The sequence below is a fragment of the Ictidomys tridecemlineatus genome, chromosome 3, assembly GCF_052094955.1.
Source record: "Ictidomys tridecemlineatus isolate mIctTri1 chromosome 3, mIctTri1.hap1, whole genome shotgun sequence".
Taxonomy (NCBI): Eukaryota; Metazoa; Chordata; class Mammalia; order Rodentia; family Sciuridae; genus Ictidomys; species Ictidomys tridecemlineatus.
In genome coordinates, this window is record NC_135479.1 from 6,199,377 (window position 1) to 6,225,346 (window position 25,970).

Sequence of the window (25,970 nt, forward strand, 5' to 3'; positions counted from 1 at the left end):
AGGCCGGTTTTCCTCCAGACCTAAATTCCTAAAAGGCCCCTGGATCTTAAGAGTACTGTGAGTCCAGTTAATTAATGACAAAATACATTGCTTGCTTACACAACATTTTCTTTAGCCAAGGGAGAAATGATGGGTATGTTTCAAATGTTATCTATTAACTAGATAATGTCAACCTAGAGATCCTGAAAAGAACCTGATCACCATGACCTACCCTGTGCTCCATGGTTAAAAGAATTGAGCTCACCAGACATACCTCTTCTCTTTACTCTTTACAAAATTCCCTTTAAAAAAAAAAGTGGGGCTGGGGTTGTAGCTCAGTGGTAGAGAGCTTGCCTAGCGTGTGTGAGGGCCTGAGTTTGATCCTCAGCACCACATAAAGATAAATAAATAAAATAAAGGTATTGTGTCCATCTACAACTTCAAAAAATATTTTTAAAAAGAGTGCTGCAGAGTGCAGTGGCACACATCTGTAATCCCAGTGACTCAGAAGAATCACAGGTTCAAAGCCAGCCTCAGGAACTTATTGAGATCCTGTCTTACAATAAAAAATAAAAAGGGCTGGGGAGGTGGTAAAGCACCCCTGGGTTTAATCCCCAGTACCACACTCTGTGCCTTTGAGTGTGCTTTCCTGAATAAATTTGTGATTGTGCCTTTTCTAATGTATCCTGAATTTTTTTTCTGCAAAGTATGTCAAGAGCCTGCAGGGACCAAGTTGAGGTCTCCTCTCTTCTGGACAAACTTCTCAGACTTCTATTTGGTGACAAGAGGGAACACCGGTTTCCCAAGAAAAGCAGGTGCTGAAAGCTGAGATTCCCCTTCTTGATCCTCCATGGGTTGGGATGGCGCTTCAGGAAGTGGGCATTCACGGGGGAGAAAGGAAAAAGCCTCCTCACCAAGCTATTCCTGGCAGCTGAGGAGCTTGCACATACCAGCCCTACTTCATGGCAGGGTACATTCTCACGCAAGGGGTCCGAGAGATTTTCCTTTCTTCTCTGGAGTGCCCTGGGTCAGATGGCCTCTTAGATTTATCTCATCATTGTGTGGACCCAGGGACACGCAGCCAAGCACGGTGGAATCGGTCAGGCCTGAGATGGATTATTTTTCTGTGACTTTGAATAGCTACCTTATCCTCTAAGCTTCCATATCCACATCAGTAAATTAGAGGTTTTATAGCTGCCTCCTAAAGGTCCTGATGGTATTAAACACATGCAAAGCACTTCATACCATGCCTGTCCCAAAGCCAGTATATATCAAATTAGCGGCTACTCAGGGATACTAGTGCCCATGGCAGAGACCTGATGACTGTTAGCTTTTTTCCTCTGCAGCCCTGGGGTAGAAAGTCCAGCTCCACTGGACCCTTTTTCTTTCTTCCCTGAGGGGATGGACAGCACACAGCACGAGTGTTATTATTGAGACCCTGTCTTACAATAAAAAATAAAAAGGGCTGGGGAGGTGGTAAAGCACCCCTGGGTTTAATCCCCAGTACCACACTCTGTGCCTTCTTTCTGGAAGCTACTTCCTTTGCCACCACCACTTGGCTCCCTGGTCCCTGAAAACAGCCAGGATTTGCAGGCAGGGCTGAGGCAGGGCTGGCTGGCTGATTTCCTCACTGCAGTGGCTCAGTGCATTTGGGTTGGCAGTGGGAAGATTGCCAATTCAGGGAAGAAGAGAGCCTGAGAAACATGACGCGGTGTCATGATGGTGAAAAGGCCACCATGAGTTTTTTTTTTTTTTTTTTGTATTGGGGTTGAACTCAGGCAATGCAGGCCCCCAGGTGGGGAAAGAGGGGGAAAGGCAGGTTAAAAGCCAAGGAGAGAAGATAGCTGGATACAGGCCTTGAACAGCTTCTTTTGCTTCCCACATGATTGCTCTTTGTGTGAGCTATAATGTGCCCTCATGCCATTGAAAACTGGTGACAACAGGGTGGGAAATCCTAGAGCCCCTGCAGGCTGCCTATGTAAACCATCCATGCTGTTCAACTGATGCAGGCACCAGTTGGGGACCCAGCTTTGGGCTCCCTTACCATATCTTCCTCCCTCCTTAAGGGCAGTGAGCAAAAGCTTGCTCTTTACCCACAGCCCCTGCTGGTCCCTGTGTCTACTCCCAAAGAAGACTTTGGAAGCTTTTCCACAGATGCAGGTTGTGGGCCTCAGAGCTGCATTTTTTCTCTATTTGAAAATGGGAGAGTGGAGAAGATGGCAAGAAAATGAACCCCAAAACGCCCAGTACATTTTCTTCTCCAATTCTGGAGCCACCCATGCCACAGACAGCACTGGATTACAAGAGGGACCAGCAGGATCTGTAGGGCAGGAGGCAATCTACCGTGTGTGGGGGTGCAAGGTGGCTGGGTGGCGTACACAGCATGAGGTGACAGCAGATTTCCCAAGGTGCTCCTCTTACCCAAACCTACAGGTAGTGTTTCCAGGCCTCAGATATCTGAGTTTGGACAGCAATTCTCAAGTTCCAGGAGGTCATTACCAGATTTGAAGAGGACAGTGTGGGCATGGGAACTTCTAAAAAGGACACGTGCTATCACTGTGCATTGAGGAAAGAGAAACCCATGGACTGTGGACTGACTACACTTTCCACACTGGAGCACAGCGGTTGAGTGTGAGCCCCCTGGGTGACCAACTCTCCTGCCTACTGTCCTCACCTCTCCAAAACATGGTGAAGAGACAGGTTTTTGGGAATAGCTGGAAGCTGCGAGGTATTTCTGTGTACATGGAAGAGAGGTGAGTGGTTGATAGGTTTGGAAATACCTAGAGAGGGTCCTGTTGTAATTCTTGCAACTCTCCTCTATTCCAAGTGGCTCCCCCAGGGCTGGTCTGTTTATTCCTCTTTCATGGTCCCTTGGGGCTCAGCCTCTGTCCTGGGCTCCTTCACTTTTCCTCTCTATCATTCAACTTCCATGCAGTGGAAGCCTTAAAACTACAGATGACACCTGTCAACCTTGCAATCACTTTTCCTTGCACTTAGGAGGTGCAAGCCTCCCAATCCTGCTCCCTGGGGGGCCTGGCCTCCACTCTCATCCCCTGCCTGGTCGTGCCCTACTGTTTCCACTGGTGCCTCCCTAGTCTTGAGTCTCAGCTAATCATCACACCAGCCGGTGTGCCCAGGCCAGTATCATCAAGCGTTTCCCATTCTTCTTTCCCCATTATCAGTCTCCTTTTCCCCCTCGGGAGGGGGACACTTTCCCCCTAATTGTTCCTTCGTAAAAAAAATTATTGTGATTCTTTGGATGTTGCCAACAAAATTAAGATCATAGATAATCTTAATTCTGTTGACAACATCCAAAGAATCACAATCAGGAGCCAGGTGAACATAGGCCTTCTTTCCATCAGGCCTGATCAGGGTGCTGACCTTGGCCACATCAACCTCACAAAGCTTCTTCATAGCCTGTGTGATCTGCTGCTTGCTGGCCTCAGCATCCACAGGGAACTTTCTGTCTTCCCCACGGCCGACTCTGGTTGGGGAACCTGATGGCATGCAGGTCGAGCCTGTTGCCTCTGGGAGGGGGGTGCTCTTCCACAGCTATTTGGGCAGCTGGAAGGCAGAGGGCATGCAGATCTTTTTGTGGCTGTGGCCGCCTTTCAGTACTGCCTTCTTAAGAGTCCAAACCTTTGCTTTGGCTTCAGATTTGGGACGGTGAGGAGCTTCCTTCTTTGCCCTCAGTGTCATGATGGTGAAAAGGCCACCATGAGGTTTCTCTAAGGCCACTATGAGGTTTCTCTCTTTTATTTTTTTTGTACCGCAGATTGAATGAACTCAGGGACACTTGATCACTGAGTCACACCCCCAGCCCTTGTTTGTATTTGATTTAGAGTTAGGGTCTCACTGAGTTGCTTAGCATTTCACTTTTGTTGAGGCTGGCTTTGAACTCAGGATCCTTCTGCCTCAGCCTCCCAAACCGCTGGCATTACATGTGCTGGCCACTGCACCCGGCTCCCCCATGAGATTTTTTTTTTTTAATATTTTTTTGTGTCAATGGGTCTTTATTTTATTTATTTTTATGTGGTGCTGAGGATTGAATCCAGTGCCTCACACATGCTAGGCAAGCTCTCTACCACTGAGCCACAGCCACAGCCCCCCACCATGAGATTTTAACACCATAGATATACTGTATATCTCTTCATATACTGTATGCATATATCCACACAGAAGTGTTTTTTTTTTTAAAGTTTACTCCCATTGAGTACATGTGTCCTAGCTAACATGACACCAAGCCTCCTGCCCCCAGTTTTCCATCACCCTATCTTTGGTTTATTTTAGCTGACTTTGGGGAAATTTGCCCACACTAGAATGTGAACTGCAAGGCAAGACAAGCCCTGTCTCTTTTGTTCATTATTGTCTCCCCAGCATGACTGGTGACACTGGCTCTCGATGAACATGGAGATGCTATTTAGAGATTTGGATGCTGATCACAGAGAGGTGAGCAGTGAGAGGCTGAGGGCTCAGAACCTGAGGGGCTTCAGAGGAAAGGTAGAGGGTCACAGTGGAGGGGAGCTCAGGCACCCTCCTGGCCTTCAGTGGAGTGTGACAGGAGGAAAGCCTGTGAGACACACAGAGATGGGACCCTGGCTCTAGGGCCATTTCTGCTTTTTAGAATACTGGTGCATTTTTTATTAAAGAAGAGAATAAAGCATTTGTAAATATATTTCTCTCACGTATACTTCAAAGGAGACGCTGGTCGGCGGCTACAGAGCTGGGGAGCAAACAGGCCAGAGCTTACCCCTTCCCCCAGATGACAGAGACATACGGAGGGCTAGGAACTGCCCAGCCCCAAAAGACAAAAGGTTCCAAGTTGCACAAACAGAAGACCCAGCCGCCAGCTCACATCACAGTGCCGCCCAGAGCAAGGTGGCATCCCGAGGGATATCAGGTATGCTTGTTAAGAAACCCCTTTACCCATTAGAAATAAATAAGGCATGAAGGTTCCTTCTGGGCTCCCAGCACAGAAGCCAGAGCCACCGCCTTCCACTGGATTGTATGGCTCCTTCAATTTCTAGGGTCTCAGGAGGATGACTAAAGAACAAGAAACCCTGAAGGACTGCCGAGGACAAGCTGGGGACCTGGGCATCTCTTAGCTGAAACTTGACTAAGACTCTGAAGTCTTAAACCAAAAGATTGAACCTCTGACCCAGCTGGGGCTTCAAACACCCTCCACAAAGTTGGGAGGTAAAGAGCAGGCATTTTGCAGGTGGGAGGGCGGGAAATCATTCCTCATCCCCGACCCAATTCAGTACGACTTCATATGCGGTGAGAGTCTCGGGTGAAGGGGAATGGGGATGGACACTGGGGCCACTGGTGGCCCGTGTCCAGGACATTCTGGGGGCAGCAGGTATGACCTGTGCCAGGCTGGCCTGTGGGGAGCGTGGAGTGAATGAGACATCATGGTCCCTGAGATGGGGCAGGTGCAGAGAAGGGAGGCAGAGGCGATATACAGACATGGGCTCTCCACCATCCGGCCCCTGGAAGGCTGAATGCCCAGAAGGCATTTCTGGGGCTAGAGCTCAAGGAGGCTGGCTGAGGGAAACAGGGCACCACTCATGTATGGCTGTTGAGGGGCTCCCTCTTCCCCTCTTCTGATTGGCTACAGTTCTGCGATGGGCAAGGGGTCCTTGCCAGGGCTGGAGTGGGGGACACTCAGGACCTGGCTGAGCCTTTCTGCTCTGCAAGGCAGGGGCTATCTGTGACCTGCTCAGGACTCTGGGGGTAGGGACAGCTGGTGCTAAGGGAATGACAGCGAGTCACGGCTGGCGAGAAGCAGTGGGTGGTCCAGGAGACCCCAGGAACCAGCAATAGCTGGCTCTGGGGGTCCCCTTTCAAGTGTTTCCAGTTGTGGCAAGGGGTCAAGGCGACCTTGCATTGCAAATCTCTCAGAAAAACTGAACTTTGGGGGTGGGGAAGCCAACTGATCCGGAATGGCTTTCAGAAACTGGGCCATAGATCTAAGAGTGAGGCCCAGGGTCTGGAAGCCAGGGCCAGTGGAGCTGGGGAAACCCCAGTGGAGAGGGGAATGTTTGGCTTTGAAACTGAGTTCAGGCTGAAGCTGGTGGCCAAGAACCCGCAGGAGTTGGCTGTTCCATCAACGGGGAACATGCAGTGTTCCCAGATCAGAGGGGCCCCTTTCCTCTGGCCCTCTGGAGTGGCCACCTGCTGTGATATATTGCTGCTAAAGGGCTCTCTTACTCACTGTAGGCTATGTAGTCCAGGCATGAGGGACCCCATGGCCTGGAGCCGGGGGGAAGCTGCAGGCCAGAGAAGGGTCACTTGCTGCTGTGTGTCTTAACTTTGGTGGAGTTGATGTCGGCCTTGGTCTTCTGGATCCTGGCGAAGATCTCTTTGAAGAGTGCCTTGTACTCGGGCTGGCTCTGCTCCAGCCGCTTGTCCACGGCCTCCACATGCTGGCTCAGGCTCTTCTCACCTGCCTTAGCCTCCCCCTGGCCCTCCTCGCCCCCCCGCAGGTCCCTCCATGAGCTGTCCCGGGAGATGGGCCGCGAGGTCTGCACGCCTGTGTGCCGCACACCAGCCCCGTGCTGCCGGCACTTGCTCAGCAGCTCCTCGTACTTCTCCAGCAGCGCGTGGTACTGCTCATCCACCTCCCGCAGGATGGACATGCCCCGCCGGCGCACGCTGTTGGCGTGCAGCGTGAGGTTGCCTGCGTGCCTGCTGGCTGGGTCTTTGGCCACAATGGCATTGAGAGCCGTGTCGCTGCAGCTCTTACGCACCGCGTGGCCGGGGGAGGCAGCAGGTGAGGAGACACCGTCCTGGGCACCAGAGTCATCTCCGATGCCCGGCTGGGGATCGTCAGATTCAGGGGCCTGGGTGAGGGGTGCCAGCAGGGCCTCATCCAGGTGGTCATCCCGGCCCAGCAGGTAGGTCTTGGCTTGCTTCATCTGCTGCAGCTCCAGCAGCTCGGCCTCCAGCTCCTGCACGCGCAGGCGGCAGCCCTCCATCTCACACAGCTGCCGCTCCAGCTCCGTGTACTCCTGCAGCACCGCAGTGTACTCGCGCTCTGCCCGCTCCTTGCGCTGCCGCTCCTGGCTCACCTGGGAACGCAGCACTCCCACCAAGGTCTGCAGCCTCTCGTTCTCCTGCTCCAGGGGCCGAGGGCCCAGCTCCAGGGAGGAGCTGTGCAGGCGAAAGGCATCCTCGCACCTGTGAGAGGAGTGAGGGTAGGTGGTCATCTCCAAAGCTCCCAAGCCCAGGCTCAGACACTTACACCTTGCTTCTGCCTGGGCTGTCTCTGCTGTCTACTGCTCTCCACCCTACTCTACCATCCCCCCGGGGGGTGGGGCACCACTACGGACAGCCTCAGCAGGGCCCTTGCTCTCCTAAGCCCAGCAAAGGGAGGCACCCAGCAAGATGCAAAGTGTGTGACCAGGGGCCTCCTCAGGCTTTTTCCTTTGTTGGTGCCAGCCAGGTAGTAATCCATCTCCCTTCCCCTGGCCCCTCAGCCGCTCTGTTGCAACCCTGGGGTGCTGCGGTTTTCATAACCTTGCTCTTCTTTATTAAACCCTCTCCATTACTCTGTGCAAAGACCATTACTGAAACACACACTAAAAACGCAGTCTGTTCCCTGCCCCACCTCTGGTGCTGGGGATGGAACCCAGGGCATTTCCAGTGGTAGGCACGTAAGTGCTCCACCACTGAGCTACACACTAGCCCTGTGTTCTTCTTCTTCTTCTTCTTCTTCTTTTTTTTGGCAGAGGGGAGTGAACTCCAGGGCGCTGGACCACTGAGCTATATCCCCAGCCCTATTTTTGTATTTTTTTTTAGAGGCAGGGTCTCACTGAGTTGCTTAGCCCTTACTCAGGCTGGCTTTGAATGCGTGATTCTCCTGCCTCAACCTTCCAAGCTTCTGGGATAACAGGGAGGTGCTACCACACCTGGCCAACTCTCTATTCTTATATTAACCCATTTGGTCCCATCATCCCAGAAGTAGAATGTCTATAAAAACTTAAATATAGTATACAATAATAATATAATTACTTTATACTGTAATAATTAAAATATATTAAGGTCAATCAAATAATAATATACATAGGCTCTAGATTATTATTTCCAACCTATTTTAATACACCTGCATCAATTTCACTGAAATATTCACAGAATTGAAAACTTGGGACTTAATGGGTTAAATGATCATTGATCTTAGATTTAATGAGATCTGAAAGGTACGGTGTTTAACCCATGTTGGGTTAGAAACCTGACCATGCCTATTAATAAATACGAGACCTGGATAAGATATGTAACCTCTGAGCTTCAATTTTCTAGTCTAAATAATAGGTATAATAAAATAATACGCTTCAGAGTAGACAATGAGAATTAAACCAATAGTGTAGTGGTACACAGCCAGTGCTCCATAAATGCAGCTGCTGTGATTGTCGCAGCAGTCTCTCCCATGGCCTGGACAAGGCACCAGCCTTCCTTCCCACCTGCCTCCTGTCCCAGCTACCTACCTCGGGCTGGTGCACAGCTCCTTGAGGCAGGGGAAGGTGTGGATGGTGCGCCTGCGTTCCCGCTTCTCCCGGCGCACGCGCAGCTGCTCCAGGTCGCGCAGCTGTTCTACCTGGGCCTGCAGCTCCTCCACCTGGGCCTGCAGGCGCTCGATGGTCTCTGTCAACCTAGCGTGGGGTGGACACATACATAGGAAAAGTTTTAAAGGGATGGGGTGGCCCTCACTGCAGCCCTGGATCCCTGCAGATGGAGGGACATGGGGTTGGGCACTGACAGGTCACTTTGAACCTTGCTCCCTGGTGCTGAGGTCAGATGGAGAACTGTCTGCATCCCAGAGGAGACACCCTTTCTCACACCTCCCAGGCCAAGCTGATCACTCTGAGCTACCCCAGTTCCTGTACAGGCCTCTGTCACTTATCATCCTACTCTGCAGTATGATATTTACACATCTGCTTTCCCCCCCAGCTGAGGACTCCAAGAGGCAAGACAGTGTACCCCACAACCTGTGTACCCCGCCATGGTATCCCCAGAGTCTAAACCCCAGCCTAGTGCCTACTTGATGCTTAAAGAAGGGTTGCAGGCCAAATGTTAAACCATGCAAGATGGACGCGGACAAACTCACGACCATCTGGGGCTCCTCAGCCTGGGCCTCTAGCCACACCAGCCCCTGTGCCCTCGTGCTCCCAGCCCTGGGCCTCTCCCTCACCCGCAGCCTCAGCCCAGCCCTCACCCATGGATCTTCTGCTGGGCGGCCTTACTATCCAGCACCAGCCTCTGGTTGGTCAGCTCCAGGTCCCGGGCTGTCAGGTCCAGCTGCTCATACACTTTGGCGTGCTGCTCGTTCACGTGCCGCAGTGTGTCCAGCTGCTTGGTCAGGTACTAGGGGAGAAGGGGAAGTTGGAGCTGACTTTTAGAGCGGGGCAGGGGGAAGTGTCTGTCTTTGCATTCCTCCCAATCCTAGGTACAGTTTTGTTTGGAGGTATTTGTCTTCAGTTGAGTAGGGATAGAGTCAGTGGAGCAACGGAGCTGCGTGGAATAGTTGTGCAGGTTGTGAACTGCCCAAGGCTGTTGGACCAAGGCTGTGTCTGTTAAGAGGGTTGCTTTGGCAAAGCTGCACAAAGACATACCCTTGATGGTGGAGGAAAGCATGTCCAGGGCCCGAGGCCCCTTACCTCGATCTCCTGCACTTGCTCCTCGTTGGTGGAGTACATCTGCTGCAGGGACTCCTCCAGTTCCTTGTTCCTCTCCAGCAGAGTCTTCCCCAGCTCTGCGGCCAGGTGCAAGTCTGGGGAGGTGGAGGGCGGGGAACACAGCAGTATGAGAGAGGGCCGCCATTCCCCTTCTCTCACTCATTCTGGGCTGGATCCCAGGACTCCAAGGCCACCACAACACAGACGGCCCTAAGGGAGTCTCGTGGAGGCCAGGAGCTAAGTCTTGCATTGCTTCCACTTACATCTTAAATGTCCTTTCCTCAGACATACCCTGTGTCCTCCTTCAAGTCTGTGCTTAGTCACCTTCGGGGGGGGGGGGGTCTTTCTGAAAACACGTGATTTCAAGTCACAGCCTGCCTTGCCCCACAATCTCTCCTCCACTTAATTTTTCTCTTTAGCATCATCTAACTTACCAAACAAGATGCTCATTGATCTAGTTCATTTCTGCTACTGATTGTGAACTCATGAGACAGGAATTTTTAAAATTGACTATCTCCTGGTACAGAGCAAGTGCACAACAAATCCTTTCAAAAGAACGAGTAATTGAAATATGCTAAGTGCATTTCTTTTCCTTTTTTTTTTTTTTTGGTGCTAGGAATTTAAACCCAGGGGTGCTTTACCACTGAGTTACATCCTCAGGCCTTTTTCTTTTCTTTGTTTTGAGACAGAGTGTCGCTATGCTGTTGAGGTTCTTGCTAAGTTTCTGAGGCTGGCCTAGACTTGCAATCCTCCAGTCTTAGCCTCTTGAGTAGGTGAGACTACAGGCATGCACCACCATGCCTGTACCAAATTCATAGATAAACATAGGGGCAAAGTGCCCTGGGACAACAGGTAAGAGAGCTTCACTGTTCCTGGGGATGGCAGGAGGCTCAGACAAATGGGCCACTTTCAGGTTTTTCTGTTTTGTTTAGTACTGGGGTTTGAATCCAGGGCCTTATGCATGCTAGGCAAGTCAGTTGGGTTTTGAAGGGTGAGTAGAAACTTCCTGAGATACAGAGAGGACAGGCTACTGGATTTGGGTGAAGATTCAGAATTTCTTTTTACTTTTGGTACTTAGCCAGGGGTGCTTAACCACTGATCAACATCCTCAGCCCTTTTTTACATTTTACTTAGAGACAGGTCTCATTGAGTTGCTTATGGCCTTGCTAAGTTGCGGAGGCTAGCTTTGAACTCATGATCCATCTGCCTCAGCCTCCTGAGCCACTAGGATTACAGGTGTGCACCACCACACCTGGTGTAAGATTCAGAATTCTTTGGTCTAACTTTTTCATTTTATGGATGACAGGTAGGAGAGGGAAGAGTGACTTGCTCAAGGTCATGAGCTGATTTCAAGTGTCCTTACCCTAATTGGGTACCATGTGCTAGTGGCACATGCCCCTCTCTTAAACCTTTTCCTTTTTCCCTGGGCAGCAAAAATATCCTCTTTCTCCAGCAGCCCTGGTTCTTGAACCTCGCTGGTAGAAATAACCTCCCCTCTTCTTGCCCAGGTAAATGAGCGCTATCAGAGAGGCTGGAGAAGTCTGTCTTCTTTTTACAGGGATGTGTATAAGGTGAATAAAAGAAAGTGGCAGTTACAGAAATCCCTAAAAAATTTTCTTATCGAGTGTTTACCATCCTAGATATTTGGAGTGTATACCATCCTGCCCCCACAAATAAATATACTAAATATATTTATCATTTTCATTTCTAGAAAAAGACAGAAGGATGAAACTATTCTAAAATGGATTGCGGTAATAGATGCACAAATCTTTGAATAGACTAAAAGTCACTGAATTGTATGCTTTCAATGAGTGGATTGTATGGTGTATTATGCAATAAAGCTGTTTAAAAAAATTTTTTTAGGCAGCTTAATCAGGGGACCAAGATTGATGGAAGAGAGTAAATAATTAAAGAGGTCCTTAAAGCAAGCTCAGGTTGTTTCAAATGACTGTTTTCTTTCTAAAATAGTTTCAATGTTTTTCTTTCTTTCTTTTTTCCAGTGTTTTTCTTAAGGCATGCTTGGTGCAAAAAATAAAAAAATAAAAAAATAAATAAATAAATCAAATAGTACAGAAAGGTAAAAAACTGTGATTAAAAAAATTATGGGGCTGGGAATATGGCTCATGGGGCTGGGGATGTGGCTCAAGTGGTAGCGCGCTTGCCTGGCATGCGTGCGGCCTGGGTTCGATCCTCAGCACCACATACCAACAAAGATGTTGTGTCCGCCGAGAACTAAAAAATAAATATTAAAAATTCTCCCCCCCCTCTCTCTTCTCTCACTCTCTCTTTAAAAAAAAAAAAAAAAAAACCTGAAAATATACTTCATTTGTATGCTCTTAGGTCTATGCCTTGGAATACTACAAACAAATGGATGACCCAAGATGGTTATGAAAGAAGAATGTCATTTGCTAGTAATTAAAATTACACTTTGTGTGCATGAGGTGGAAGGAGAAGAAGAATGGAGTGGGAGGAAAAAAGAGAATGTACCAGATAAAAGTGCTCTCACTATCCTCCCAAACAGTTCTCTGTGCTTAAAATATGTATAGATACAGTTTTATGTAAACAGAGTCATATTTTTTCTGTTCCTGCCTTTCTCATTTAACCATAGGGCAGGGGAGCTTTCCAAGTCAATATAGGCTAACACGAGCATTTAAAGAAGATATGGAATATTTTATTGTATATATGCTCCTAAGCGGCTGTCCCTAAATAGTCCTTATTGTTGGACCTTTAGGATGTCTTCAATTTTTTCTCTATTTAAAGTGAAATGAGCCAGCTGTGGTGGTGCATGCCTGTAATCCCAGAAGCTTGGGAGGCTGAGGTAGGAGGATCACAAGTTCAAGGCCAGCCTTAGAGAGATCCTGTTTTGAGAAAAAAAACAATATTAAAGGTCTGGGTTTAATCCCTGCTACCAAAACAAAAGAAAAGACAAAAAAAAAAAAAAAAAAAAGAAGTGAGTGTTAACTTTTCATATAAAACCTTTGTGCAAATCACTGCCTGTTTCTTTAGGACACTTTCCTGGAAACAGAATTGCTGGGACAAAATGGAGGCCTTTTTGATTCATTCGGCCTAAAGCAGGAAAGCTTTAGTCTTTTTTACATTATGATATTTCTGAAAACAGTCCTCAATCTAGGCTGATGGCACAGATCTGGATCAAAATGCGTAAGGCAGCTCCACTGGGGCCAAGATGGTGTGGTTTGGGGACTCAGCTCATTAATGCTTCCCTTCTTAGGCACAGTGATAGCTCTGGTCCCTAGAGGGTGGAGGGGCTTTTATTCCCTGCTGGCAGGTTTCCACTGAGCCCTGTGGTATGCAGTGGACAGGCCTGGCCTGGTGGCCTCCTCCTGGATAAGCCTGGAGAGCAGAAACAAGGGCTGGGAAGCTGAGAGCAGAACCTGTGACTCACTTCCCACCAATCTGGGTTTGCCCTGTGAAAGCCAGAGGGGCCTGACCAGCCAGTGGCCTGCATGAAAGGCCAAGCTGCCGTTCAGGAACAAGTCTGGAGGAGAGGTTTTGAAACAGCCAGAGTGGAGCCCCCGTGGCAGGCTTAAGCCTGGAGGAGGGCCCCACCTGAAGCAGAGAACAGCTGCTGCCCTGAAGCCAGGCGGCAATGGCATAGTCCAGAGAAAGAAAGCAGCTTTCCCTAAGAAAACAAAGCTAAATTATATAAATCATAGATAAGAGAATTTAGCCTTGAGCAATTAACTTGCTTCTGAGGATGCCAAGAAGAGCTGGTTACCTAATATAAACTGGTAAGGGAACAAGAACACGTGCTATAGTAATTGATAAACTGTAACTTGAGCAAAAGTCTAGAGGTGTTTACAAGGCGTGAAGTTTGATGTAGTGATTGGAGAATTACTGCCTTGTGTTAAGTCATGTGCTTGGTAGGAGGTGGGATCCCAGCAAGACCGCCCCAAGGTGGGGTGACAGTTAATTTCTGAAATGGGATGGCAAGCATTCAGCTCACCCCTGCGTGGTAGCAAGTAATTCGGGTATAAATGCAATAGAACAGAAGGCCTTCCTCCTAAATGTCTCCCCGCTTGGAACCATCTAGCAGTCTGTGAACAGGCCATTGCTCTTAATACCAGCTCTGCATGGAGCTGCTGCAGCTGAACCAGAATCCACAACATCAGAAAGGGGGTGAAGAAGAAAGGCCACGTGCAGGTGAGCACCATGCTCCTCCCTCCAGGTGAGCTCCTACCACTGCGGGCTGGGGCACTGTTCCCCGTGTGTTGTGTACAGGGCAGTATACACCACACTGGGGATAGCACAGATGGCCCTGCAAAGGCAGGGAATGTGACCTGGGCCACCTAGCAGTTCAAGAATAGGGAGGAAAGGAAACATAATGGAAGCTTTGGGAGTGGGAGAGGAGAATCTCGGACTGATTCAGGGAAACCGGATCGCAGTGCAAGCTAAGTGCTCAAAGCTGCCAGAGGGATCACAGGAGTCTGGAAGCTGCAGAGCAGGGGACTGAGTGGAGCCAAGTGGTGGGAAAGGACACCAGCTTGCTGAGGACTGCTGTTGGCTCCAGGCTCGGGGGAGGGTGGCCTGAGAGCAGGAGACTGTGGGAGCTGGCTAAGCAGGATCTAGGAGCCCAGGGACCAACAGACTATCACAGCCAGATCAGTGGGCCACACTGGACCAAGCTGGGGAAGGTCCTGAGTTCAGGTTGACACCTCCCGACCAGAATCTGTTTTTTTTTTTTTTTTTTTTCTGAGGTCTCTTTCAGAGGACTTCAGTGGTTTTCTATGAGGCAATACCCGGAGGCCTGAGTGGGAATGGCCAGGGGGACCCAGGAGATTTTTTTTGAAAAGAAATCTGAAAATTCTGTGCTCCTTCTGGCTGTGTCAGATGGGGCATGTCTGACTCCAGGACAGAGAGGTGGGAAAGGGAGAGGGAACGGGCACAGAGAAGAGGAGATGAAGGAAAAGGGTGTGGGCCCAGGGTGGAGGACACCTGATATAACCCAGCATGATTGTGGGGTCCTGCTACAGCCCTCGGGGCACAAATGTCAGCAACTCAGGGTCACACTATTGGAATCTGGTCACCTTTAGGGCAAACAGGGTAGAGGAGGGACATCCCTCCCCTTGCCATCTCAGATCCCTCCCCAGAGGCTGAAGACTCAAGGACAGGCTGGGCAGGAGAGGAGAGGGTCATTGCCTGTCTGGGACTTCAAATCTGTGACTCAGCAGCCATCTCTCAGCCTGGACAGAGATGTCCACAGGGCCCGCCATACTGGTCCAAGGTGGGGGAGGGAAGTGGGCAGAGAGAGCCTGTGCTTAATAATTAATGGCTTTTTTCTATTTTTACAGGTGCTTGAGGCAGTGGGCAGAGGGAACACGGTGAATCTAAAGACCTCGCCTGTCCCAATCACCTCCTTCCACTGGGACAGAGAGCATCAAAGTCAACAGGATCTCTGTGGTCATGCTGCTGGAGAGTGAAGTCAGGACTTGCCCTGGGGCATGGGAAACGGGCATGGAAGGAGAGGTGGCTGATGAGAAAACTATTCCCAGGCCACTGCAGGCCAACAGGGAGCAATTCGGAAGAAGAGTGTTCAGGTACTGGGAGTAGGGAAGGAGGAAAGGGCCCCGACCCCCATGTGGCTGCTCTCTGGCTGGCCACCCTGCTCCACATTCAGCTCTCTGTGTGCCCTTAGGGGGCAGGGAGGGGGCTATCGCCCCAGCAGCTGCACCCAGGACTTCCTCTGTCCCCCACCCCACTTGCCTGTCTTTTTACAAGCCTCCAAGCCTGATACTAGCATCCCTTCTCCCTAGAATGCCTTCCCCTTCCTTCCTTCACTTCCTGGCTCAAAGGAGCTTTGGCATAAACCTTTTTGAGTCTCTGCTCTCACTCTCTCTGGGCCAAGGGGTTACAGAACTCCTTGCACTGTGATGGTCATTAATTTGATCCCACTGGTCTCCTCGGCTGGAGCGTGGGGTCCCCTAAGGACAGAGACTATATCCCTAGGTTCAACATGGCACCTGGCCCATGGCAAACAGACATCTTGTTTGGGGTGAAAAGCTCCAGTTTCTTCTGAGACTATCTCATTGCTGGTTCCCCTCATTCCTGGGCTCCAGCTCCCACTGAGGGTGCTGACCTAGCCACAAGCCAGCAGGGAGAGAAGCTGGGCCTGCAGTGCCCATCCCCCACCCAGCCCCAGAGCAGAGCTGCTCAGCCCTGCTGGAATCTCAATACCTCTCCCTTCCTCAGAAGCTGCATAACTCCCAAGCTCCTTCCTCCCACATCTGGGATGGGCATGGTGCCAAACCTTGGTTAAGGGTGCAGGAACTTAATGATACTGCATTAGTATCAGCATCTGCCTTCCAGAGAGGCCATCTTCCCCAGAACTCCAGTTTCCTTTCCTTCTAAGCCTGCTTCTTCCAGGAAGCCATCCCATAATGCTGTACTACCTATCTTCTTAGTTACAAGTAGGCCTCCTCCACTCACCAAGAATACTGAGAGGGTCAGGGGCTGTGATTGTTGCCAGCTCCTAGGATGGTGTCTGGCACTTAAGTAAGACCCATAGGTGTTTGTGCCTAGGATGGGGAAGAAGGGCATCACAGTCAATGTAGGCCATCTCACTGGGAGGCCGAGGCTGGAGTCCCGGGTACTGAGCACAGCAGGGTATATAGCCCAGAGCCCGCCATCCCACATGGTCCGCTGAGAACCTGATTAGCCCATAGTCTAAGCATAAGGACAACACTTCATCTGCCTGTGAATCTTGGCAGCATAGGAAGTGGGTCAGGCCCAGGACACAAAGCTTCTAGGACTTGGGTGGATGCTTCCCTTCCAGGCAAAGCAGGAGCCCAAGTGCCCTGGGGATGGAGACCAGGGTGTGTCTATATCCTTTAGGCATGCCTGTGACCATGGAAAGGTCATTTCTCCCTGGACATACTTCCTGGCCCCCTCCAGATCTCATCACCCAAGAATGAGGCACCTTGGGGGAGGACAGCATGGATTTGACTCCACTCCAGCAAGCCTTGGCCCTGACCCTCTCAGGCCTCCTCCTTCCTGTCCCAACAGCCCTGCTCCTCCCTCCTCGCAGTGATGTCACTTTGGCCACCTCATCACCAGCTCCTAACCCCCTTCCTGTGGCCCCCTCTTCCTCAGATGAGAGGCTGGTGGATGTGGCTCTCCTTATTCAGGCTCTAACTTGGCACTGGGAATTACCTAAACGGGCCCCCTCCAAACCCTGAGCCACTGGGAGGGGCCCCAGGGAAAGGAGACTCTTTCCTCATGAAGACAGATAGAAGACTCCACTTTCCCCTTCTCCACCGGCATGGTCCCTGCACCATCCCCTCCCTGGGTAAAAGGGAAGCGAGTTGGGGAAACTTTCTGGGAGTCTCAGAGTTTAGATATCCTGGAGGGACAGGTGCTGCTAGATTTGGAACGAGATGACTCCCCTCTACATACAGCACCCTCCGAGCAAAACATACCATTAGCTCCCTCCCACCTTCCAAAGACCTTCAGCCAGTACCCAGGCCTCTAACAACACCAGGGGCATCTGGGCAGTAGCTGCCCGCAAGATGAGGTGGGCGAGCTGGATGATGGATGCTCAGTCGACTGGAGAAATAGGAAGACCGCCTCCATCCCCTTTTGCTGCTCTATCAGACGACTAGTCTGGGTCTCTCGGGCAGCGCCCCTCTTTCCACGTCCCCATTCTCCAGACGCATCACTGCTGAGTCGGGCTCACTAGGTCCAGCCCAGCCTTTCTTGGGGTGATGCCGCCCGACAATGGAGTAACGGACCCCCGCTTCCCCGCTTCCCTCCTCGCCGCGCTCACCCTGCTCCAGATCCTGCTGGTCGTACCAGGGCTCCTCTTCCTCTGCGAAGTCCTCCATCCTGGTGGCTCTCCGCATGGCCCCGCCGGCGGCGGTGGGCGGGCGCTGCAGTGGCGCGGCTCAGGGCCGGGGCGCGGGGTCCGGGACAATGCAGCGGAGGCGGGACGAGCCTCCCGCGTCGTGGACTCGGGCTGCAGCGCCCCCGCCCGCGCCGCGCCCCCTAGCCATCGGCTGCGAGCCGGGAGCCCACGCGGGGCCTGGAGCACCGCCGCGGTCCCGCCCGGCCGGGGTCCCGCGGAGCCCCGGGGCGCCGGGCTGCTGCGGCACAAAGGGTGGAGGGGTGGAGACGACGGCGGGGATGGCGGCACGGAGGGCCCGGGGCCGCCGTCAGGTCTGGGGCGCTAGGAGCGTGCGAGTGTCGCAGCGGGCACCCCGTGTTCGGCTCTGGCCTGAGCTGTCCCCGGCCCGCCCGGCGACACCCGGAGCCGCGGCTGCATCTTGGCCCTGCTGCTTCCCGAGCTGCCAGCTCCGTGGGGCGGTGCCTGCCGCCGTTGGCCAATCAGGAGGCGTATGCAAAGCTAGAGGCGGGGCCAAGGGTGGGACCTTCCTTGTGTCCCGGCCTGGGAGTTGCTGGATCAACCCCCTTCCTTCTTCCCTCCATGTCCGACTTCTTCAGTTCACTGCTCTCTGGAATTATTTTGTTTACCTGTTGTTGTCTCTTCTTCTAGATCTCCTGGAAACAAGGATCTTGTTTACTGCGGGTCCTCAGCGCGTAGAACCGGCGGGCCCATTGATATCTTCCATGGACATTCTTTGAATAGTGTTAATTTACAATTACCTTTAAGAACTTGAGTGCTTAAAAGACCAAAGCCAAAAACTGAAGGCTGGGAGTGACAAATTTTGAGGATGTGTTACTTGCATTCTGTGCTTTTCTCTTTAAGTTTCTATTTCCCTTCCTGCGGACCCATACCTATATCCAATTACGATAAAGCCTCATTGTTTCACCTATCCAAGCATTCTTTCCTTTAAAGGAATTTTCAAACTCAAACATCCATGTAATCCATTTTTATTGCGGCCCAGCATGGGCTAGCATGTTGAGGCACTGAGTTTCTCCAACTCAGAATTTATGTTGCAAAATATCCAGCAAAGGATTTGTGTCCAAAATAGATGAACATTTCAAATCCTTAGGAGAAAACCGTGAAAGACATCTGCTCATTGGCGGAAACCTCCAAAACTGGGCCAAAATAAACCTTTATAAGTTGATGTGTTCATCAGTTTTCTTTATTTCTTTTTTGTTTGTTTTATTTAATTTATTTTATTTTTTTGGACCAGGTATTGACCCAGGGGCACTTAACCACTGAGATATATACCAGTCCATTTTACTTTTTCTTTTGAGATAGAGTTTCCTAAGTTACTCATTAAGTTGCTAAGGCTGGCTTTGAACTTGTGATCCTCCTACCTCAGCTTCCTGAGCTGCTGGATTTACAGGAGTTTGCCACCATGCTTAGCCCTTTTTTGTTTTATTTTATAGTATTTCTATCTTGTTTTCAGTATGTGAACACTGGGATGTTTTACCACTGTGTTTTATCCCTGGCCCTTTTTTATTTTGAGACAAGGTCTCACTAAGTTGCCAAGGCTGGCCTTGAACTTGTGATCCTCCTGCCTCAGCCTCTCAAATCACTGGGTAGAAGTCAGCTTCCCAGCATTATGACAAAATAACCTGAGATAAATAAGCTTATAAGGAGAAAAGTTTTCTTTTGGCTCCTAGTTTCAGTTCATGGTTTCCTTTGAGCCAATGGTGAGGCAGTAGATCATGGTGGAAGTACCCAGCAGAGAAAACTGCTGCCCTCATGGCCATCAGGATGCAGAGAGACAGGAAGGCCTAAGGCCTAGCAGCCTCTTCATTGGAAGGGCACACCTCCAATGAACTTCCTTCCACCAGGCCCCACCTTTCCCAATAGCACCACAGGATGGTGTTCCACCTTTAGCACATGAGCCTTTGGGGACACTTCCAAACCACAGCAGTATTTAGTGACAGAAAGCTGACTAACTCACACTACCCACCCACAGTGGCAAAATATCATATGTGTGTGTGCGTGTGTGTATTTTAAATAAAATACTAGTGCTGACAAGAATATTGAGCAACTGAAACTCTCTCAGGCTGTTGGTGGTATCCCAGAATGACCACCTTAGAACATTTTTGATAATATCCATGAAAGTAGAAAGAAGATATTGCAGATTGGATGCCCCAGAAACTGATCTGAGATGGAGATGAGCATGCAGGAGTCTCTCCAGGGAAGGGGAGGAAGCAGGGTTGGGCAGAGGGAGAAGCTGGGTTGGGATGTAGCCTCAACAGAAGCCTCCCCTGATCCCTGAACTCTGAATCTGGGGTGACCCTTTAAAAATATTACAAGTGGCAATGGAAAAGGAGCCTTCACATCTCCCTACTGCATGTATCAACCAGTCATCAAGTGGATGCAGGGTAACTCTGGGAAGCATATGTACCCCTGACCAAAGGAGTCCTTTCCAGCTGGGGCACATACACAGAGAGGATTGGCAGCTCAGAGTGGTCAGCTAGCAGCCCTTCTAGCAGCTGGGGAATAGGTCCCGAAGCTGTGATGCAGAAGGCATCACTGTGTCCACTGTATATGCAAGTTCTATAATGCAGCAATTCTATTCCTATATATGTGCAACAGAAATATGCTCTTATGTTAGCATGTAGAAGAAATGTATAAGAATGTTCCTAGCAGCATTATGCATATTAGTGCACACGGGAAATACCCATATATCTATTGGCAATTGATGAGTAAAATGTGGTATATTCATGGAATGAAATGGAATATTATATGGTACAACTCACATGTTGGGCAAAGATGCCAGGAACAAATACTTACCTGCATTCATTTCCTGTTGCTCTGTAAGAAGCTGCCTCAACTATGGTGGCTTGAAACATATATTTTCTTATGTTTTCATAGAATAGAAGGCTGACATGGATCCCACTGGCTCAGGTCAAAGTGTGGGCAGAGCTGTGTCCCTTTAAGCTCCAAGGGGGAATCTGTTTCTTTGCCTTTTCTAGCTTCTAGAAGCCACCAACCTTCTTTGACTATTGCCCTTCCACCATCTTTAAAGACAGCAACAAACAGGTGGAATCCTTTTCATGTTGCATTGCTTGGACCTCTTTTGCCACCCTCTTATAAAGACCTTTGTAATGATATTGAAAGACCTTTGTAATGATATAGGTCCTGAAAAACTCAAGGACTTATCTCAAAGTCCTTAATTTAATCACATTGCAAAGTTCCTTATGCTGGGCAAGGTAACACATTCAGAGATTCTGGGGATGAGGATGTGGACCTCTTTGGGGATCATGGTTCTGCCTATCACAATTGTGTTCGTTGCTTTTCATTGCAGTGACAAAATACTTGAACTGGGTGTGGTGGCACATGCCTTTAATCCCAGCAGCTCAGGCTCCCGGAGGCTGAGGCAAGAGGATTTCAAGTCCAAAGCCAGTGTTGGCAACTTAGTGAGTGAGGCCCTAAGAAACTTAGTAAGACCCCGTTTCAAAATGAAATTGTCTCAAAGTAAAATATACAAAGGGCTGGGGATGTGGCTCAGTGGTTAAGCACTCCTGGGTTCAATCCCCATACCCCCCAAAATTGAGAAAAACAACTTAAAGGAGAAAAGCTTTTTTTTTTTTTCCTGGTGGGGGGCTCAGGGGTTCAGTCAGCAGTCTCTACTATTTGGGGGCCTTTGGGCAAGGCAGAGCATCATGAGAGAAAAAGGAGAAAAGCAGAGAAGAAAGGTTTTGGGACAAACTATGGTCCCCAAGGGCATGCGCCTAATACCCACTACCCACTCCCTTCAACTAAGTCCACTTCCTACATTTTCCACTGCCTTCCAATCGTCTATTCAATTATGAATCCATTAATGGATCCATTCACTGGTAAGGTCAGGCCCTCATGATCCAGTCACTTCCCGAGAGCCCCACCTCTGAACCTAGCTGCAGTGGGGACTAAGCCTTCAACACTGAGCCTCTGGGGGGACATTCCAGGCCCAAACCATAACAACAATCCTATTTGATACAATTTATATAAAGCACAAAACTCATTAGGAGGGTGTTTGTCCCCGGGAAGACATGGAAAATTCCAAGGAGTTGGGAGTGCTTTTTACATTATTTTTTAATTTGAAAATGTTTTTTTTTTAATCACAATAAAATATACATGGCATAAAATGTACCATCTTAACTTGGTAAGCGTGCAGCTCAGTGGTATTAAATACATTGCTGCCATCCATCTCCTGGATTCTTTTCAGCTTGTAAAACTGAAACTGCTCCATTAAACACTAACTCCCTATTTGGGAGTGTTTTGTTTCGTGACCTGAAGATGGTTGCACAAGTGTGCTCACTTGGTGAAAATTCATCCACCTGTACTCTTAAGACGTGTGCACTTTTCTGAATATATCCTGTACAACCAAATAGTTTGCTCAAGAAGAAAAAAAAAATTCTATAAGTGAGACACAGGCAGTACCTGACCTCGTGTAACCTCCATTCTCGTGGGGAGACAGAGGGTCCATAAGTGTCCGTAAGTGATTACAACCTGCGACGTTGTGTGCCACGAAGGAAATTAATGGGGCTCTGGGGGAGAGAATTTGGGGGTGGTGTTGTAGTCAGTTTTTGCATCAGTGTGATCAAGATACCTGACAAGAACAACTTGGAGGGGGGAAGTTTATTTGGGGCTCATGGTTTCAGAGGTCTCAGTCCACAGACTGCCATTATTCTGGACCGACCCAAGATGAGGAGGCACCTCATGGGGAAGAACCCAGTAGAGGAAAGCCACTCAGCTCGAGGTTGGCAGGAGGCAGAGGGTGAGTGGAAGGGAGAAGGGGCCACAGGGAAGATGAACAATTCCAGGGCAAGCCCCCAGTGACCCACCTCCTCCATCATGCCCCACCTGCCATCCTGTCTGTCCAGGTTATAGCTCTCACAATCCACCTCTGAACATTTCACCTCTGAACATTTCTGCCTCAACAGGAGCTTTGGGGGGGGAAACCTCATATCCAAACCACAACAGATGGCTTCTAACCAGTATTCCAGAGAGGCCTCTCTTAGAAGGTGACATCTAACTTGATACACAAAGGATGGGATGGCACCAGCCATGCCAAGCTCTGGGGGGAGAATGTCCCGGGCACAGGCAACCACAGGTCAAAGGCCCTGGGGCAGGAAAAAGCTTACTATCCAATAGGCAAGGAGGAAAAGCCAGTGTGGCTGGACTGGAGGGGGTAGAGGAGGGATGAGCTAGGAGTTAGGGTCATGGGGAGGAGTCAGGATGGATTATTTATTTATGTGGTATGGAGGACAGAACCCAGGGCCTCCAATATGCTAGGCAAGCACTCTACCAATGAACCTTAACCCCAGCCCAAAGATTTTTTTTTTTTTCCTAAGTGAAAACCAATAAAAGGCCCCTGATTTTCATTTGTAAAGTATCATTCTGGTAGTTTTGGAGTCTGGAATTGCTAGGAAGCAAGAAAATAAGCTTGGAAGCTCTTGTAATAGTCTAGAAGGGAGAAAATGGTGAGATGGGCAAGGCTGTGTCATAGATGTGGAGAGACGTAAGAAATATTTGGGGTAGCACTGATAAGATGTGCAGACAGATTGAATTACAAATTAAATTGCAATTCAATCAAAGCATCAGAGCGACATCTTAGATTTCTATCTCCAGTCACTGGGCGATGGTGATGCCATTATCAAGATGGGGACAAAATGAGTCTAAGGGACAAGCAGACTGAGGGACTGAGTTCCAGAAGGATCTGGTCAGGACCTCAAGCTCACTAAGTATTCACAGATTCAGCTTCTGCCCTGCCCCCAGTTGTCCAGCTGTCTGTCATTTTCTTCACTCTGAAGCTCTGTGGGAAGGAACTCACGGGAGCCAGGACTACCTTAGGGAGCTTCAGAAGTCCCCAGAGGCAAGCCAGGACAGACCAGCAAAGGGCTGAGGCCAGGCCTGGGAGAGCTGCCTCAGTTTACCCGGCCTGGGCACTGAGGATGCTAGCAAGGTCTCCCTCTTGCTGAAGCAGTTAAAGGCAGTCTCCTAGCACGAAGATTCACCTCCAACCCCTGGAGCTAAGGATGCTTTCAGGGACCACTTAGGTAACCCCATGCTTGAAAACCATCCAGCTCCTGGGTCATCTCTCAGCCTTTAGCTTTGCCTACATAGGTCAAGCCCTCAGCATAATTAACCCAAACATACCCGTTCTGTAGCCACCCTCCTCCTGCCCCAGCCACAGGCAGGGATGGACAGGCAGTCAACGGGCACTGAGGATGTGCTGGGATCTGTTTTTCCAGAGCTCAAACTGCTGGTGCAAATTTGGATTCTCAGTGTTGGGTCCCATGAGGTTGGGCCAGGGGTGGGTGTAGGGCTGAAGCTGGATGACCAACTGACCCAGGTGGTGGAGCCTCCCAGTCCCCCTCTGCAGTGAAAGTATGAGTGACCCTGGAGTTGTGGACTGGCTGGGGCTGGGGGGTGCCTGCTATGTGCCAGGCCTGTGCAGGCCCTTGGATCTGGCTCAGCAGAATGCCTGGCCCTTGGTGGGGTGGCGCCACTCCCTGTGCTTTGGGGTGCACAGAACATTAACTATTCCATGAGCAGGGACAGCAGACCTGCCTTCCAAGGAGGAAATTCCTTAGCCTCCGGAGCTATCAGCCAACAAGCCCTGGGATCCATTTCAGGCTTTTCTCAGTCAGTCAAAGCTGAGTAGAGGGCAGTGCCCAGGGGTGGGACATAATAGATCACCTGACCTTGGTAATCCTGGATGGATTCGATGACCTCCCAAGGTTTGGACAGTATGATTCCCCACGGGTCTGCTTGACATCCCCTACCGGGAAGCCAAGGCGCCCACCAGAGCCATTCAGAGACCTGGAGATGCAAGCCCAGATCCTGGCTTTGGAGCTGGGTGCAGACTCAGAACCTAAACCCGAACCTGGAGCTCACAGCTGCTGCGGAGACGGAGATGGAGACGCCCTGCCCGCGAGCGCCACTTTGGCGCGGGTTGGGCTGGAACACGGATGCGATAGCGGCGGCACAGACGCCTCTGCCCACCTCCTGGCCTCGATCCTCCACCTCCGCGCCCAGCCAGGCTCAGCCGCCGGAAATGACGCCGAGCGCGCGGGCAGCGCTGACGTTGGCGGGTCCCTGCAGCTCGCGGTCACCCCAGCCGCTCTGGGGGAGGGGACGGCCGTCCAGCCTGTGCATGTGAGCCCTCAGGGTGTCAGCGGACCCCACGCGCTGTGCATCTTGGGTTGTGGTCAAAGGGTCAAGTGATACCAGCAATCCTTCCTCGGGTCCCCACGTTCCTGCGGTCAGCACTTCCCTGCCTATCCCCAAACCTTGTGTCCAGTGAATGCACAGTGCACTGAATGATTTTGCTGGCCCCATCTGTCCCTTTCACCAGTCTGAGGTCAGCGCCTGGCGGGGTAAGGCGCTCAGTATAGCCCAGTGAGTGAGGTCATCTGGTGTCCCTTCCCTCTCCCTGCCACACCATCTGAGTTGGTCCCAGACAACTGTCTGCTCTGAAAGAGAAAGTATTGCAGATTCTCACAGTCCTTGTGGGCAGGAAGTGCCTCCATATGTTTACCTCAAATCCTTGCTGCTTAACCCCTCTAGGCCTATCTGGGATACTTTGGCCCAAAGCGTCCATTCTTCCTCTTTTATACCTCCTCAGGACTGTTGGAGGATTGCAAGAGTAAAGCAAGCCAAAGGCATAGGAGAGTACCAGGGCCCAGCCAGCAAACAGCACTACCAATGTTTGCTGTTAGGATGGAGATACACACACACACACACACACACACACACACACACACACTTGTGTGCGGTGTGTATGTGTATGTTTACTTTCCTGGCTGGGGGGCAGGTGAAGTCCCAGGCCTGGGGCATCCAGAGGAGAGATTTGTGGGGAGGCCCCGGACCCATTTGCCCACTGTGACTGCTTGGGCTCCCACTGCATCTTGCACAGTAGCATCTCTTCTCCTAGCCCCACTGCCTGTGGCAGGTCTCCCTCCCAGGGAGCAAGGACTGCCTGAGCACAGAGACTCTGGCTGGCACACAGCAGGTGCCCCTATGAATGAACAAACAGGATCTCAAACCAGTTGCAGAACCAAATTCCTTGGCCTCCTTCTTCACCCCCCTATCCCCCTGTGATCACATTCCACAGTTCCCCTTTTCCCTTTGTCCCCGGGCCAGATCAACCTGCCCCACCTGAAAAGCTTGTTCGAAATCTGAAAGATGAATTCTGGAAACAGTTGGCCCAAATATGTCACTCCTACCACTGAGGCAAATGGTTACCAAAGTAGCGCCACCCAAGCCAGAAACCCAGGAGTTTCCTCCATTCTTCTATCCAATAAATACTTGCAGTGTGCTGACATGGCCCTAAGAGTTGGGGATACAGAGAACAAGCAGGCTCAGTCCTTGTTTATGCAAAGCTTGAATTTCAGTAGGAGAGATAGACATAAAACAAATAAGGATGAAAAAAATATTGAAATGGTGGTAAATAT

General features: G+C 50.3%; 1 protein-coding gene and 2 long non-coding RNA genes across 5 annotated transcripts; 2 read left to right on the plus strand and 1 right to left on the minus strand.

Annotated features, from left to right (window-relative positions):
- Positions 1-979: 979 nt before the first annotated feature.
- On the plus strand, positions 980-5,122 carry LOC120884023 (uncharacterized). The gene is made up of 2 exons (XR_005726188.2): positions 980-2,732; positions 4,357-5,122. It is a non-coding gene; the product is annotated as an uncharacterized LOC120884023 (long non-coding RNA).
- On the minus strand, positions 4,590-17,979 carry Cdr2l (cerebellar degeneration related protein 2 like). Its single transcript, XM_005332538.5, has 5 exons — positions 17,431-17,979; positions 9,633-9,745; positions 9,191-9,339; positions 8,463-8,627; positions 4,590-7,158 (listed from the first exon to the last, which is right to left on the minus strand). The coding sequence occupies exons 1-5, from the start codon at positions 17,504-17,506 to the stop codon at positions 6,267-6,269; spliced, it is 1,395 nt and encodes a 464-aa protein (XP_005332595.2). The 5' UTR covers positions 17,507-17,979; the 3' UTR covers positions 4,590-6,266.
- LOC120884022 (uncharacterized) lies at positions 13,137-18,691 on the plus strand. Of its 3 annotated transcripts, none has more exons than XR_013435936.1 (3): positions 13,137-13,836; positions 14,960-15,205; positions 18,157-18,691. It is a non-coding gene; the product is annotated as an uncharacterized LOC120884022 (long non-coding RNA). The 3 variants fall into 3 exon arrangements; XR_005726187.2 differs by having other exon boundaries at positions 13,140-13,811; XR_013435935.1 differs by lacking the exon at positions 13,137-13,836 and having other exon boundaries at positions 14,535-15,205.
- Positions 18,692-25,970: the final 7,279 nt, after the last annotated feature.

Bases quoted from the DNA above. Each gene is read 5' to 3' on its own strand.
- Cdr2l (XM_005332538.5), bottom strand. From the start codon at position 17,506: ATGCGGAGAGCCACCAGGATGGAGGACTTCGCAGAGGAAGAGGAGCCC. The intron at 9,340-9,632 runs GTAAGGGGCCTC...CTTCTCCCCTAG, and splicing joins AGCAAGTGCAGGAGATCGAG to TACCTGACCAAGCAGCTGGA. The intron at 7,159-8,462 runs GTAGGTAGCTGG...CTCCTCTCACAG, and splicing joins GAGCTGTGCACCAGCCCGAG to GTGCGAGGATGCCTTTCGCC.